This window comes from Acomys minous (genome assembly GCF_964271855.1).
Source record: "Acomys minous genome assembly, chromosome: 12".
Classification (NCBI taxonomy): domain Eukaryota; kingdom Metazoa; phylum Chordata; class Mammalia; order Rodentia; family Muridae; genus Acomys; species Acomys minous.
In genome coordinates, this window is record NC_140493.1 from 45,461,841 (window position 1) to 45,479,062 (window position 17,222).

Below are 17,222 nucleotides of genomic sequence, written 5' to 3' on the forward strand. Positions count from 1 at the left end.
CAGACACAGTGCCTCATGTATGATCAGGGTTCCAGTACCTTATATGTTTGTTACTTTTCTTTTTCTTTTTAAATAAATACACATTGAATGGAAAGATGTAAGGTTGCCTATATGAATATGATCTCCAGAAAAGTGTTGCTGGTCTTATTACCAAATGTGATGTTATTTTCCCATACATAACTCTAAATTTAGAACCATGTTCTACACCAAATCTTTCTAAATAAAAAGAAATTTTGTGTGCTTTTGTTTCTAGTTTTTGATCATCATGAAGTGAAAGACAGTTGACATTCCAGCCGAGAAGAAGACCTTTGAAGGCATCTTCGTGGTGCATCTCATATGAGGTTCCCTTTGTATTTAGAGACTACAGAGATGGCTTTCCCCACTACATCTCCCAGAGTTACTCTAGGGCACCAGAGACCTGAGGTCAGAAAGTGATAACTTAGAGTCTTTTCTGGACTTTTTCTTTTCTAGACTACTGTGCTTTTCTAGAAAAGTTTCTTTTCCAGGCTACCTTCAGCTTGAACATTTTCTCTTGATCTGGTTTGCTTATAAAGTCTATAAGAAAGGGCTCTATAATGTTTTAGCTCCCATGGGAGGTGCTCGTGGTAGCCTTGGTATCCAGCTACAAGAAGTTGTGACTTAGGGACAGCTCACTGCTGATTTAAAACGATCTTTAGAGGATCGTTTAGGGCTTTCCCACTTATGAACAGGTCTGTTTCAAACTTGAGTCTGCACTAGGAGTAGCAGGCTCAAAGGCTGCTTTCACTGACTTTTGGACCACCCTCGCATCAACTCTGGCACATATCTTGTGCCTGGCTTTGAGCATCTGTCACTCCACTTGCCTGCTGCTCATAGGGCTTGGACTGTGGGGAAGTTATTGCCTTTCATGTCCTTATGTAGCATTCCTGGACCTAAAGGCCATAATAAGAATAATACTTGGATTGCATGGGAATAACCCATGTACATAAACCAGTGCAATTTGTTTCCTATAACTGCTTGTTAAAATACAGATCTACTCATCATAAGAGGAGACTCTTCCTTTACAATTTTTTTGTATTTTTGATAAATTATAATCATATATAATGTAATTGTAGTGCACACACTGGTGTGGTACTATATACATATGGTGGGGTGAGTGAATCATGTTAATTTGCATATTTACCATCTTAAATAATTATCATTTTTCTTTTTAAGAAAGCTCTTTCTTGGGATGCCTTCAATGCTCTGGATGCAGGAGTTCTGTTGTCATGTTTGGAAAAGACAGAATTATGTTTTCCCCAAATCTAGGGATGTGGAGCATAGATTTCTTTGAATGTGAGTTGAAATCTTGCTTTTTTTTTTCTTTAAGAAGTCAAAGAGTGGTATTTAGATAAGTATCATTTAGGTGACATTTCTGAAAATATTCACATAAAGTCTTCCAAAGGCCGAATGTGGCATTTTCTTCCTCTCATAGAAATAAAATCTATAGGACTTTGGACCAGTTCCTACAAGCAAAGTGCAATAATCAATGACACAATTTTCCTTATTTTCATGAAGAGAAAATGAAGTATCACATCCAAGTGATCTTTTCAATGCACTTTTTGTGTAAGAATCTGGTTTACTTTTTCACATTCCTTATGGCAATAAATCTGCTTTCTGCGCAAAGCTAAAGGGATGTCTAATGAGGTCTTGCTGTGAGAGGAAGCCTGAGGCTTCTGCACCCAGAAGACCCAAGGGTAATTCATAACAGTGTTATAGCTGTTACTCCAGGAAAAGGAATAACAAGGGTCAGAATGTCCCCTTTGTTTTCTGAATTAACAGTCCAGAAATTTCTAAGAAGCCTATCAGAGGATTCTAGTATCATTTGTGCCTTGTTATCCAAAGCCCAGACATGTGCAAATAATGCCAGTTCAGGGCCCAGTCAAGTGAGGCCACTGTTAAATCCCACCCTAGGGCAGAACTCACAGTTTCCAAATACCATCTGCATGGAACATGTGTTAAGGATGAAAAGTTCTGTGAAAATCTTTGTTTGGCCTTTGCACCTTTTGTCCTGCCATTTCAAGCTCTCTGAGAAGAAGGAAAGAACAGAAACAGTAAGGCACTCCTAGTGCTGGCTGATCACGCAGGACACATTTACTAATCTTAGGACCCTTGACCTTTGGCAAGTAGGAATGAGTGGTGTCATTAAGATAGTTTTTGTGGTTGGGGACTTAACCCAGGAATATTTAAACCTGGAGCCCCCCCCCCCTTTTCTGTGTGTGCTTTGCCTGGTGCCCAGTGCCTCAGTCTTGCTGTTCTACTCCTAATACTGGCTCACAGCATAGGAAATAGATTGTGGTCTTCATTTTCTTTGGATGAGGTGTGCACAGGTGGTCAGCTGCGGCTGAGCCTTCAGGTATATCTACAATTCCAGGGGACTTGATAGAAGTCTCTGAATAGAATACTGAGAACCCAAATAGCAAACCACTAGCATCGGACACCTAGTTCCCAATCCCTGGTCCAATTACTCTAGCGATCATAATTATGGACAAATGTTTTCTTACATTGACATTCTCTTGTCTGAGAAGCCTGGCTAGATTCAGGACTGTGTCACTCAGTTGAGGAAACATGTTGGCATTCAAGTCTTTACAATCTGGGCCATTTTTAGTGATTCAAGGCAGCTGTAAATCTTGGGCTGGTTGCTTAAAACAATGTGGTGCATGTTGTTTACATATGACAAATTTAAAGCCACCTGATGGGAAGTAGATTGCCGATGGAAATTTCAGCCTTAAAATTTTGTGTCCATGGTGATATATTCAAGAGAAATGCAAACACCAATCCTGACTTTATGTCAGGTTAGGATATAATAATGCAGGGACAGGGTATAAGGCTTAGGAAGGGGAAGGGACCCCTGATTCACTTGTGAGTGAGAGAGAGAGAGGAGCTGACACATAATGGTTTGCTAATGGGGACACAGACAGAGGTGAATGCAAGTAGCCCTAGCACCAAAATCATTGAGCCAGAATGCCAGGTTGTGTGGCTAGAGAGGTGGCCACTGTCCCATGGACGAAATGATCTTGGCTTCACAGCCTGGAAAATTTGAACTCAAGAAGAGAATGAAGACCATACACAAGGACCCAAATTACTCAGTTTCCCCCACCTCAAACATAAAAGATACTATTTTTTTTCAGAAATGTCAACACTATGAGAAAACACAGTTAATGTTGATGTGCCTGTGTGTACACGTTTCTACATGTACGTGTTTTCTTAATAGAAATTTGGGGGAAGTTTAAAATTTAAAAGATGATCTAAACTTTAATCCTTTTCAAGGAGAGAAGTAACTGTGAGTTGCTGATAAATGACCTCTGATTGATGCTTTAAAGATTGGTCTCAGAATGATTTGCTCAGATACAATCATATAATACTTTTATTCCATATTTTTAAATATCTGTGTCTGTGTGTGCAAGCATGTGTGCATGTATGTGTGTGTGTGGGGGGGGGGGAAATCATAGAGTGGCCATGAAGGCTTGATCCCCTGTAGCTGGAGTTAACAGAGTTTGAAACTTGCCAAAATGGAGACAAAAAACCACTTTCTAGGATGAACATGTTTGGAACGTTGGCAGTGTCTCCTTCCACTCATTGTAGCCTTCTTAGTACACACTTCCAACTAGATTTATCTGATCAATCTGACTCAGGAGCAAATACTGAGGTTGGCAACCCAGAGAAGCTACCATACACAAGATATTTGAAGCTTCGTCGAAACTCAAGACCTAAAGAAATTCTTTAAGGTATTTAAAGTGACATTGAAACTACAGAGTAAAAAAATGTCGAGTCTAATACTTCACCACCTGGAATTCACAGGAGGAGTTTGGGGATCCTTGGAAAGTTGGGGGGCTGCATACTTTCCCAAGATCTGCCACTGAAGTTCTGTATTGATGCCATGTCATCTTAAAATAAGCATGCATATGAATAGATACCACAAGGCTGGCCATTCTATCAAAAATATCCAGTATCTTTGCTTGGCTAGAATTAAGTTACTCCAGGATACCGAGGCTTCTTTGATGTTGTAGAGCAGTGATATCACTTACTGATGGCAATTGGGATATAGCACTTACAAACTGTAAAGTGGGTTGTCAGCAAGCAACCAGTGCAATTTTTTTAGGAAAGAAAAAGAACTTTATAGGTACAAATGTCATTATGTCAAAATAATGAAAGCTGTCTTTTGTGACCTAAGTGAAAATAATTGGCAGAGTTTAATGAAGAAAATTCACTATGGACAGGATTATCCCAGGCATTGGAAAAGTAGGTGCTGGGATCAGTGTAAAATAAATCTCACTTTTCTTCCCTGAATTAGGAAATTCAGTTGTGAAAAATTCATGTATTTACTGTTGTTTTTCAGACCTATTCTAAATGTTTAAAGTGTTGCGCTCAGTCAAGTTCCGGAGGTACCAGGCTGTGAACACATCTACTTAGAGGTAGAAGTAAGATCACAACTTCAAGGCCAGTCTGATGTATAGAGAGAATTAGTGTGTGATCTTGTCTAAAAAAGAAAGAAAGAAAGAAAGAAAGAAAGAAAGAAAGAAAGAAAGAAAAAAAGACTGGAGAGCTGAAGATGCAACTAGTTGGTTGTTTAGCTAACACATTGAAGGCTCTGGTTTCTATCACCACTATTACAAAACAAACAAAGAAAGAGATAAACAAATTTCACCTATAATCACTCAATGGTTCCTGTTTGTCAGACCACAGTTTGTGACTTGCAATTAGTAACTTAATCCATGGTTATAGAAGAGTCCAGTTGATTTCATTTTAAAAAGCTCCCATCAGTAATGTGTGTAAAGTAACCGCAGGCTGTATGTTGTCCTTTTGCCAACTTAAACAAAGATCTGTAGATCTGTAATTCTGTAGAAGCCACATCAATATAAATAACTTTATCTCCTCTACTTACATCTACCCAAGAGCTTCGGGGAAAGGAAGGGCAATTAGTCAAAGTTAATGGATCCAATTGTCTGTTTAATCCACTAAGCACTCCATGAAAGGCTTCAAATCAACTCACCTTTCTGAACAGAGTGAAAAACCAGACCCTCTAATGACTGCCTGGCTGAACTCAGCAGCTGTCTTCAGAGTCAAGCTCAAGGTAATCTGGGGCTATAGCATCAGGAAAAGCCATGTTACTGAAAGAGTATAGATTAACTCCAGGGAATTTCCCCAGTCATCCATGTTCTCAGCATCAAACCACTAGATCCAGGGAACACTGAAACTCAATCTAATATTCAAACCATTAAAAACAAATTGCCCATGGTAAAAATTTTGCCTCTGATTTTCTGCATAATGAGATTGAAGCTGAACAGAAATAGTAGACCCCACGAAAGCATCTTCTCTTTTAATACCAGTGTCCAACATATTTTGTGTGTTTTCGGTGGAAGTAAGTGGAATTTAATTTCTGTGTAGGGATCGAGAATCCCGTGCTTTGGTTTGGAGCAATGGAAAGGCAGGCTAAGAAAGTGGATTTGCTCTTCCTTTCCTTATTGTCATGGTTTCTCATTCATGGCTTATCTCTTCCTGTGGATGTTACCTTGGAAAAGTCCTCCCCAATTCGCTTAGATCAGTTTTCCTTTCCTTATTACACTGACCTATAATCATAGCAATGTTCACACTGAGCCTGGTAATGCATCCATATCTGCCCTTAACCAAAAGCTCCTGGGCATTCAGGCAGCCTTCTCCATTCCATTCCCCTATGCCAACACTGGCACCTCAGCTAGCCAACTGCAGCTACTCAGCAAGTAGTTGATGAAGAATGAACAAGTGAGGGACACTTATTCTTTTGAATGTGACAACTGAAATGAGTTTGAACTTAGCGTGTTCTTGTCTTATGGGCATGTGTATGCACATAAAAGGGCCTGGTGCTTAGTATTTTTTTTTTTTTTGGAGGGGTGCTTGTTCGAGACAGGGTTTTTTTGTGTAACACTCCTGGCTGTCCTGGACTTGCTTTGTAGACCAAGCTGGCCTCATACTCACAGAGATCCACATGCCTCTGTCTCCCTAAGTGCTGGAATTAAAGGCATGTGCCACCACGCCTGGCTCTGTCATTTAGTTTGTAGCATAATTCAAGGAAAACAAAAATACAAGGATTAGCAAAAACTAGGGAAGAAATGATCATGTTAAAGAAGAATGTTGAAAGCAGGCAAAGTGCAATATTGCTTGTGATAATAACTGGATATTTATCTCTATGAAATCAAACCTTAGCTATACCGATGCTAAGAGAATGATATTTCATTCCCTGGTTATGAAAGAATTTACTTCAAATGCTTTTCCATTGTCAGAGGATTACAGTTTAAATACAACATTTATTTTCCCCTGTGATGACTATGAACATTACGTGTCCTCATCACTTGATAATAGGTCACACTCCTTAGATTTGGAAGAGCGTATTCTGAAGTAGCCATAGCTCACACAATAGATCACAGGCCTTGGCGTGTGTCTGTGGTGGTCAGAGCTTGGTGGGGCGGGGGGACTGTTGGTTTAGCCATTTTAGCTCTGTCATTGTACACGAGCACAGTGAGCTGTGGATACACAAAATGTCTTAGTAAATAAGTTAGAAAATCAGGGCAGTCCTTTCATTCTGCTATTTCCATCTAAGCTCTTTTCTCAATGGTTATTCTATGAGCACATTTTTGGGACCCGCAGAAATTAATTTGAAGTTCACAAAACTCGTTGTCTATACGGCCAGTTTACCCTGAGGAGCTGGGCAGTCAGTAACAGAACTACAGGAGGATTTTAACCAGGATAGCTATTACATGAGAATTCTTCCTTTTCTTCCAAAAGATATAGAGAGCTGGTTTTAAGAAACCTGCCAGTGGGGTCTGCAGAAGTCAGAGTACCCTTGCGATGTTCCTGTTTCACCCCTACCAGCCCAGCCAGCACCTCTCCTACCATTTCTTTTTCTTATCGTCTCAACATTCTCCAGTCCAAATGGGACTAAGTTGAATGGATCCTTGCATATTTTGTCACTAGGTACATACTCAAGCGAGAACAGTTAGCTATTTAAGGAATGTAGAATATTTCCTGTAGTCAATTCCTAGAGCTACTGTAGAATATTCTAAGTATTCTGTGAGAGCCAGATACTCATGAGTCTCAGAATACACAGTGACACACACACACACACACACACACACACACACACACACACACACACACACACACCACAGATTCACACATACATAGATACATACATATAACACACACACACACAACTTCTAGGTTTGACTAGCTTGAAAAATACAATAGATAGTAGAAACTCTGAATAAACTTAGAACACTAAGGAGAAGATATTGAAAACAAATGTTTTTTGGGGGTGGTTAAACTTAGCTTGGTTCTAATTCCAGCTCTGCTTTTCAGTACATATCATTCAGAGAGTTAATTGGGGTCTCATACCCATAAGTGCTTTTCTTATGTGTAAGTCAAGTGTCAAGGTAGTGACTGTGTGAGATTGCTCTGAGAGTTCACTGGAAAGAATGGGCACAGTGCTAGTGACCTTCCTGTCTGTTGTATGCATTATAAAAATCCCATTTTTACTGAGAGTCACCAGACACATACATTAATTTCAAGATAACAATGTTGATCCACTGGGTAGAAGTGACTAATGTGTGCTTCTGGAAGTGTCAGTAGTGTTTTTTTCCTCTCTAAGTAAGTCTTTTAAAAGGCTGTGAAGAGTAATAGACTAATATATGGAATCTCAGGCCATCCTGCATGTACAAGGAATGGGTGGGATGAAGGTGATCATTCTATGCTAGTTGGAGACAGAGTCCAGACTCCAAAGAGGAGCCTTGCTTCTAAAAGCATAACTCCATGTTTCCTGACATTTTACTTGCTATAAAAATCCAATCAAAATTATTAATATCTTCACAAACATTTAATAGCAATGTAAAAGCTTCACCCTTGCCATCTTCTTACAAATATCCAATTTAATATACATTTTGTCTGTTCAGTCCATTTCAATCCCCACAATCCATTACCCTGAAGGCAGTCTAAGCAGTCTCTTAAAAGTCTAAATCAGATCACACCACTGCCCTGCTTAAACCTCCACATCACTACCCTGGGAATAAAATACAGGCTGCACAAGCTTGAGAAACTAAGCTTTCATCTGCTCTGTTTTCTCTCAGAGTCTATTTCTCCTCTGTTCACCCTGCTCTAGCCATGAACATTTTCTGCAACATACTACAGTGTTTCCTCCCTCAGAGATTTTGTGCTGTTTCTTCTGTAAAATACACTTATCCTGACAATTTATGGTGAGGGTCCTTTAGCACTTGAATGGAATCTTTAGGAAGGTAATTTTGAAAATCTCCCCTGCAGACAGTATGGTTCCTCCCTGGTCAAATATCCTTCCTACTGAAATACCACCCACAAGTTTTGGTTAATCTCTGCACCCGCCATTCCCCTGAAACCTAAGTTCTTGAAAGACAAGAACCAAAGACAAGGACTTGTGATTTCACAATTAGCTTCCCCACATCGAGACTGTTGGCCTGTTAAGTCATGATCATAGGCATTCAATCCCAGAGAGAGATTTTTGAGACTGTCTCAGAAGAGCAAAATACAATATTTAATGTAAAACCAAAACATTCTTTCAAGCTCAGCTTTTTTTCTTTCCTTTTGAGATTCCCATAATCCTCACCTCAGATTTGTGCACTCTTTAACAAATAGTACATCGATTTTGCTCTACCAACTTCTACTTTTGTAATCTTACGTTCTGGCAGTACCCTTGTCTTCTAGCTTTCTTACTTTCCTACTCTTAGAAACATGGGATGTGGGTGGGTCAAGTGGTGACAGAGCCAAGGTCCAGGAAGAACTATCAAGACCCTGGGAAGAACACTTGACCATGTCTGGACTCAAGATTGCAGAATATTGGTCTTCAGGATGCTTAAGACCAACCTGTTTGTCAGTATCCAGCCAGGCTCAAGTCATTCATTTTAACCCATGTGGATGGACACATAGGAGCAGAAAAGATGCCTAGCATGAAAATGAAGCACACTGGAACTGGGAAACTCACCAGAGGGTCAGGTGAAATCTCTTAGAGATATCACTCATTTCTGTAAGCCACTTGTAGATGACTAAAATGAAGAAGAGGGAGTGGGAGCACTAGAATTGGATTTTTGAGAAGCCTAGATTCTTCTCTAATCAACTGTGACAACCAGGCTTCTGACTTCACCATCTCCCAACTCTGTATCTTGTCAGTGATTTGCTTTAGTCTAGTTCCAGTAGGCAATTGTGAATGTCCACGTCATTGCTGATGATTGCTCATTTTGAAAATGATGAACTTTCTGGGTTTCCAAGGCATCCCAGCCCCAGGTGTCTCCTGGTTGCTTTGATTCTTAACTTATTATAATTGTTCTTTGCCTTCTATATCATATTCCTCAAGGTGGGATTGTCTCATATTCCCAGCTTTGCTTCCTGTGATATCCATGCTTACCATTTCATTTGTCCATTGAACAAATTAATCATGTCATGCCATTTATCTGATATGATCTTATTTTTGGACCAGATAATGGTGAGAAAAATAGATGTAATTCCCATTTTTCTGGAAAATACAAAACACCAGCTGACTTTATCTCTAAAATGTTTTTTCTTTAATTCTTTTTTCTTCTTTTCTTCATATAGTTGGCTTTACAATAGATACTCAGTTAATACTCGTTGAATGGATATGTGAGTATTTAGCTATATGAACATCTGCCGTATACTCAACACAAAATACGACATAGCTATATAATATCATTAAAAATATTCCTAAGCACACATTATGAATCAATAGAAGTCAAAACATCTGGCCAATTTGGCTGGAAAATTCCCAACAATGCATAAGTATGTTTTATCTATATTATGCAAACACCCGCTTGTCTGGCTCCTGTGGAATTGACTGCATATTTTGGCACAGTGTAGGCTCAGCCAGACCAGTCTTGATCTCTTCCAGGGACACATTAAGTCTTTGAATTGAGCATATGGCTCACTGATTTCTAGAATTAAGCATAAGTATAAACTCTGAATGGTTGTGATCATTTTAATTGGCTCAATCATTTCCAAAATGTTATTAGTGTCACATGTTTATTCACAGATATCAGCACACATTTCCTGGATCTTTAGTATGAAGACATCAAGATAAATTGAAAATATTCACATTGAAGATGGCACAGCTAGGTTATATGAATGCGAAACTCAGGCATTGTGCAAAATATACAATAAAAATATATTGACTATTTTGACATCTTATATAGTAACCATTTGATATCATCAGCAAATATCTTTAGGAAATTAGCAAATGAATGTTTCAATTTCTCATAAAAACTTTACCAGGCCAATCAAACATGAAATGAAACTATACATCTCTATTTCTTCCATTTTGGTTCTCAGTTATTAGCAGCAAAGGCAGGTATAACAGATATTAGATCAGTAAAGAATTATCCCAATTCCCCACAATCAGTTTGAATACAGTTTCCAAAAGGAAAGATAAAAGCAAAACAACTAGGAAAAAGAATTTAATATGAAATTACTGAGGCATGTCTGGGTTATGATGTAGCTGTCTCCTTCTCTATAAAAACAAACACTTGGGCTCCAGCTCATAATAGGCAGAGGAAACAGAAGGGACACTTTCAGTTGGCCATGCATACACACGAAAAAGTATACATGCCAGTCTTTTATTTATATAAGATTGTGAGATGCGAGTTAATTGAGGGATGGAAAGTCAGCACTGGGATTGTTGATGGCCTATGTAGGTATAACACTATTTTGTGTGTAAATTAGATACTCAGAGTAGTGAAAGCCTAAAATTAAACATTACAAGGCATGCTGGGTTGGTTCAATCTGCAGTTTTTCTTGGTAGAATCAAATACATGCACTGCTTCATAGCTCCTTCACATACATCTTCAAGAACAGAGAAAAGAGTGAAGACTTTCAGCATTTAATTTGTTCTACTTTAAAAGACTTTCAACACACAGATTTCTCTAAGCTATAATCTAATAAAAAATGTTCAGGTCTATGGGTATAAAAATAAGTAAACCATCATGGGTTATGGTAGTTTAATCCCAGCACTTAAGGGGCAGAAACAGGAAGGTCTTTGTTAGGTTTAGGCTAGCCTGGTCTACATAGCAGGTTCCAGGTCAGCCAATGCTACATAATGAGACTGTCTCAAAACAAAACAACAAACAAACAAACAACAACAGCAGCAACAAAATCACCCTTCAATATTTTCATAAAAACTCAAATACTGTTGGTTTGGTCTATGTGCTTTATAATACTCTTGGCCTCTGTTCGGTTTGGGAACTTGTCTGAAACATATAAACCCTAGACATAGGGTTATTTCATTTGCTTCTTTTAATAACCATGGTAGAGTTAGACTGGTTAACATAACTTTAATTCTATGTGCTCTATCCAGATGGATAAAGGGAAAACACTCATAAGAACAGGTGCATTAGCGGGGCACACTGGTGTGTTCGCCTGTGATCCTAGCACTCAGGGAGGCAGAGGCAGGCAGATCTTTGTGAGTTAGAGACCAGTTGGGTCTACAAAGTGAGTACAGGACAGCCAAGGCTACACAGAAAAAACCCTGTCTTGAAAAAAGCAAAGCAAAGCAAAGCAAAACAAAACAAGTGCTTTGCTGGTCCTCTGAGTGGGAGCTCTAGGCTGGCTCTCCATTTGGGTGCTGGACATTGTAACATCTCACCTCTGTGTTGCCTCTTGGAGCCGGAGTATCTCACTGAGATTAATGTGATACTGTTATCTGAGTTAATAATTTAAAAAGCGTTTTTTGATTATTAGTGATTTGTTCCTTGTTTGCTGGTTTTGTAACCATTTCCTTTATATAAGAAGCAAATTCATGCTATGGAAAACTAGTGTCACAAGACTGGGTTTGAAACTGCATGCGATTCTAGAGACACCCTCTACCAAGCACCACTCAGTGTTGGTTTCCCATTTCCCAGTAAAGGTGGCCTTCCTGATTTTGAGTTTCAAAGGAAGACTCAGATCTACGGGCTAAAGGGGTCATTCTCATGTATGTGACCATTTTAAATGATGCTGGACTTAACTTTTCCAATATGAGCAATTTGAGGAGGGGGTAGTTACAATTCTGCTTCAAAGGGTATTTATTTTTAGCATCAAAAAATGAAGAGGGTGTCAGGAGCTTGATACTTCTGCCCTTTCCTGAAATTGCACACATAGGTTAATTCTGTCCTGAGGAAATTTGCTTGATCATTTTCAATTATGGTGTTCAGTAGAGAAAAGGTTAAAGAGGAACCAATTCCCCCCGAGGCTATTGGTTGAAGATGCGTGCAGACATGCACTTGTTGCCAACTGCAAGAAGGAAGAGAGGACTTACATTCTGTTTGCCCACGATGTTGTCGAAGGGCAGTTCTGGGCTCCAGGATCCCTCTGTGAATGTTGCCCCACTGTTTCTCCGGTCGGAGCAGCTCACTGATTCCTTGACTATGTCTTCAGGCAAGGATAGCAAACTCTCCTCAGGCTGTTTAATCAAATAGGTCTCTATGTTGTGCTTCCTCAAAAACTCATTCCTCTCTTTACCGTGCCCCTCTTCCACATTATAGTCACCATTGAGGCAATCCAGTGTGGCTTTGGAAATGTGAATCCTCCTGTATATACAGAGAAGGGGTCATTAGAAGTCCTCAGATTGGCCAGTTATGGTTGTGCATGGGCTATAGCTGCAATACATTCTGGAGGACACATTTGTCCTCCTCAGAAGTGAAGAGAAAAACAACAAGGAAAGGAAAGCAGAAGTCCTTCATCCCAGGGCACTGTTCACACAAATGGCGCTGATGATGATCACAATGAAAGGTGCCTTTCGGCTTTTCCTGCTACTCTCAACACTCTCTATGAACCAGGGATTTATTTCAGGGGAATTAGCTACACTGGAAGAACAAATGGCATGGAATTCCGACTATAAGTAAATCATCTTAGAGCGTGGCTCTGTTACTCTCTCAGAGCTTTCCCTATCATTTCATGTTTTATATATCTGTTCCTTGTTTATACAACTTGGTTACAATCATCTTATGAACAAGGTTCAGCTTTGTAAGTCCACAGGGATACGCAGAGCATCCTTTTTAGAAAATTACTTGAAAATATGATTTCCCTTCTAACATGTATTGAAAGGAGCAGAGAGCAATATGGAACATATAAGCTGGTAACTCTCAAGGCTCACTCACAAACTAACTCAACTCATCACAAACTAACTCAACTCATTTAGCTCACAGCCTAAGTTTCTTTTCTTCAGATGAAATAATATGTGACTTGATTAGGATCAAGCTCAATTTGTGGAAGCCTCACACTGTAATTCCTTATCAGGAAGGAAGATATTTTCTGTTCTCCTAACTGTCTAAGTCAGGCACTTACTGTGCTGTGCTGTGGTCTGGGAAGAATAGCAAAATTATGCTTTTGTTGCTTGATTGTTGGGTTTTAACTCTAACTCTTCCATTTTCTAGTTAGAAGACTTTGGGGGGAAATTACTTAACTTTTCTGAGTCTATTTGTCTCCCACAAACATGGCAAAGGTAGTAGACCTGCTTCGTACTCTCATTGTGAGTATACAATAGTTGATTTGAGCAAAGTAGTCAAGGCACTGTACAGAACACTACACAGCAAGGACAACATATAGTTTAAGTTGTTTGGAGTATTCTTCAAAATGCCTCAGTGATCTCACTGTGGTATGGCCCATGCCTCCTTAAGTCAGGCTTTCAAGAGAGAGTCTGAGTTCTGAATGAGATCTCTGTCACAGATTCAGCCATTCAGAGCCCTTTGTCAGCTAGGCCTTCATTCCTGACCCCATGCTGTTGTTCACCTATTCAGGTAATTGTGCTTTTTCTCAGTTCAGCACGTGATTGCATGCCTGCCAAGTTTGTCCTACTGCTGGATGGATTTATCTTAAATGTGTGTTAAGCCAACTCTGTGTTCCTCTGAGTAAATGAACGAATTAAATGGACTCATTCATTTACTCAGAGGAACACAGAGTTTTGGGTTTTCTGATTCCAAAAGCAATATATTCAAATAGACAATGAAGAGTTATTTCATTTTTTAAGTTTCAGGATTTTTTTAAAAGAGTGCATTGTGTTTTCAATACTACCTGTACTGCTCCTTCTGACCATTTAACACATTCTTCCAAATTTCTTGCTTTCTGAGGAGAATAGTTCATTGCAAAAACAAACAAAATTACAGATGATATCTTTCTGCCCATTTACAGCATATTCTCCACATTGTCCACACATGTTGATTTCTGGTTCAAGATAATCAAGCAAATGTGTGGAAGCAGCTTGGATTCTCTTGAGCCACCTGCTAAATAAATTCAAAAATATTTCCATGGTATCTTACCTAAATACACCAAAGCTCATCTCCTGTAAAACAAGGGGCTGAGCTGTTTTTGAAGATCAAGTTAAGATGTAGGCCCAGCCTTTATCTCCTAGGCAAAATGAGCTTCCTAGGAGGATTTTGTAAAGTTGGAAGGGTGATTTCCTTTTTAAAATGACTTTAATAAATACCAAGTCCCCTTGGCATTTTGTCTGGATGCTACACTGTGTTCAGAGGGACTGATACTTAAGTCAGGGTTGTGTTATTATTTAATATCATTTCTTCTACCAAAGTTCTGATCAGAATACACTGGGATGCTTTTGATAAAAACTATGGTTCTGGTGTTTCCTTTTGAATGTCTTTGCTGCTAACCTGAGCTTTGAAGAGAGCCGTTTTCAGAGATGATGGTCCAGTGACTTCGTTTTCCTCTGAGGACCTGACTCTGTGCTCAGAGAATATTCTCATGTGTTGCATGTCAGGTAAACCTGACATTTTCTTATGGTATAATCATGATAGTAAATACAACCTAATAATCTTGCAGCATTTATCTTACCTAAATGCTATTTTTGCAGCCAAAAGTTTGCTTGTCTCCATGAATTTATTCAAATATCTTGATTCTTCCCACAGCCTTAGGTAGTAACCATTTCCTCCCTCCCTCTCTCTTTCTCTCTTTGCTTCTCTCACCACTATATTTTCCTTTCTTCCTTCATCCCCTCCCTGCTATGTCTGTCTTTTTAATTTTCTTTCTCCTTCTGAAGATGAGAATGCTAGTATAAGGACAATGAATACATATTGCCCAATTGTGGCAGCAGTGTTAGGTGGAGACAGGGCCTTTTCTTTCAGGATCCTTCTAAGACCCCATGACGGAATAACAATAAACTGTTCTAACTAGATCCATAATTAGTGGCTCTTGAGCACGGAAGATGGCTTTTATATGTGTTCTCACACTTAACAAAAGCTCAAGAGTGGTCTTCTTTGTACAGTAGTGAGACCAGCAGTATCGCCGTTACCAATAGAAAGGTGTGCTGCTTAGATCCCATCCCAGGACACACAGATTTGGAAACTCTTGAGAGTGAAACCCAGAGGTCAGTATACTACTTCAGTTCTGCTTTCCAGCACACCACCACACTCAGAGAGTTCAGTACTGACCAGTCTTGGCAACTGAAGTTGGAATGCAGATGTGCTTTCAAAGAAAGTGCTGAATTTTTGGAATGGAGCCCACAATCATGCATATATTGGTGGCCAATATGATTTATCCTTAGCTGCCCATTAGAATTGATTTAAAAACTTAAAATTGATCCTAAACAGATTTCACTTTAAATGAGTCCAGATGAGGTCTGGTCATGAGTATATTTTATAATGCTGTGATTCTAAGTAAAAGAACCAACGCTTAGCAGGACTGAGACATAAACGCCTCATCAGCTGCACAGTTTTTGTGGACTATCTTCTTAGAATCTTCAGGCCAGTACTGTGCAATGCTTTACCATCTGACCTCCTGAATCACTGCTTCCTGGATTTCTATCTTTGAACTCTGTACACAGAAAACCTTGTATCACAAAGTCAGACAATGAAAAATTTAAGGCAAGGAAGGGCTTTGCTTTGCTTACCCAGGGATTCCTCCAGATTCAAGTTTGTTGGCAATGTCTACATCCCAAGACCAGACATCAAACTGCCATTTCCTCAGGCCCAACACGCCACAGAGCACAGAGCCCGAATGGATTCCAATGCGCATGTCAACATCATGCTTCGTTCTGGATCTCACATACCTGTTGACAGATGAGTGGAGAGACAAACTCATCAGGCGAGGGTGACCATCAGTGTGACTAGGTGACAGAACCAGAACTATCTACCCCATACTTTTATCTCTTATTCATTCAAATGCCCCCTTTTTCCATGAAACTTTCTGGGTTCCCCAATAGCTGAAAGGATTCTGTTCTTGTCTGAAGTTCCTTAGATTTGCACGATACTTTTCAATGTTACTATTAACCTTCTCCCCTAACTTACTTTATAGCTAGATTTTTAATAAATGAATCCATTGCTCTGAAGAGAACACTTGAAAGTGGAAGTTTGAGTATGTTTCCATGTTCACAGGGATCTTGTTGTCAAACCCAAGCTCTATAATTTATCAATTTTTTTGCACTAAATGTCTGTAACTTGGCTTAAAACAATATTTACAATTAAGAGATTTGGTGACTGAATGTGAACCCAATTTCTAAAGAGAGACAAATGCATTGTCTTCTAGGGAGATTATAAGAATAGCTGATGGGTTCAAGGAAGAAGAAAATTTACCAGACAGACTTACATGGCACTTTGTTATAACTGATTAATCAGACATTACTATTCTTAAGGTTACAATTTTCAATAAATATCATCAGCTCTTGGCTGTTCTCCTTCTTCCTTGTTACAGGCTCAGGGACCCAGTCTGTTCCTGGACAAGGTATCTCACAGAACATTTATTTATTTATTAATTTATTTTTTTAGTTTTTCAAGACAAGGTCTCTCTGTGTAGCCTTGGCTGTCCTGGACTCACTTTGTAGACCAAGTTGGTCTCGAACTCACAGCGATCCGCCTGCCTCTGCCTCCTGAGTGCTGAGATTAAAGACGTGCGCCACCACGCCCGGCCTCACAGAACATTTATGATGAACATGTTTCCATCTGAGAGAGCAGGTTCTGTTTCTTGTTCTTGGGGTAAGATTTCAACAAGTGTAAGCGTTGCGTGGCCATTTAACCAATGCAATTCATATCTCACTTACTACTTCAGCATAAATTATATTATTCTGGCTGACAAACCATCTGTCTAAATTTACATCTTTCTCATTACATGATTGTCACTATGGCTTAAAGCTTAGTATCATGCATTCTAATGCCAGTCTGTTGAGTTTGTGTCTTACTCTGTTCATCACTGGCTGCATCCCCTTGGGAAGTTATTTG

General features: G+C 39.4%; 1 protein-coding gene across 4 annotated transcripts in view; it reads right to left on the bottom strand.

The window, feature by feature from the left end:
* The window catches only part of ADCY8 (adenylate cyclase 8), a 210,137-nt gene that overhangs the window by 78,211 nt on the left and 114,704 nt on the right, over window positions 1-17,222 (bottom strand). For all 4 annotated transcript variants that reach the window (XM_084747915.1, XM_084747917.1, XM_084747916.1 and 1 more), the window contains 2 exons: window positions 15,899-16,057; window positions 12,317-12,587 (listed from right to left, as the gene is read on the bottom strand). In XM_084747915.1, the coding sequence (XP_084604041.1) occupies window positions 12,317-12,587; window positions 15,899-16,057 (430 nt within the window). The remainder of the gene's footprint in view (window positions 1-12,316; window positions 12,588-15,898; window positions 16,058-17,222) is intronic.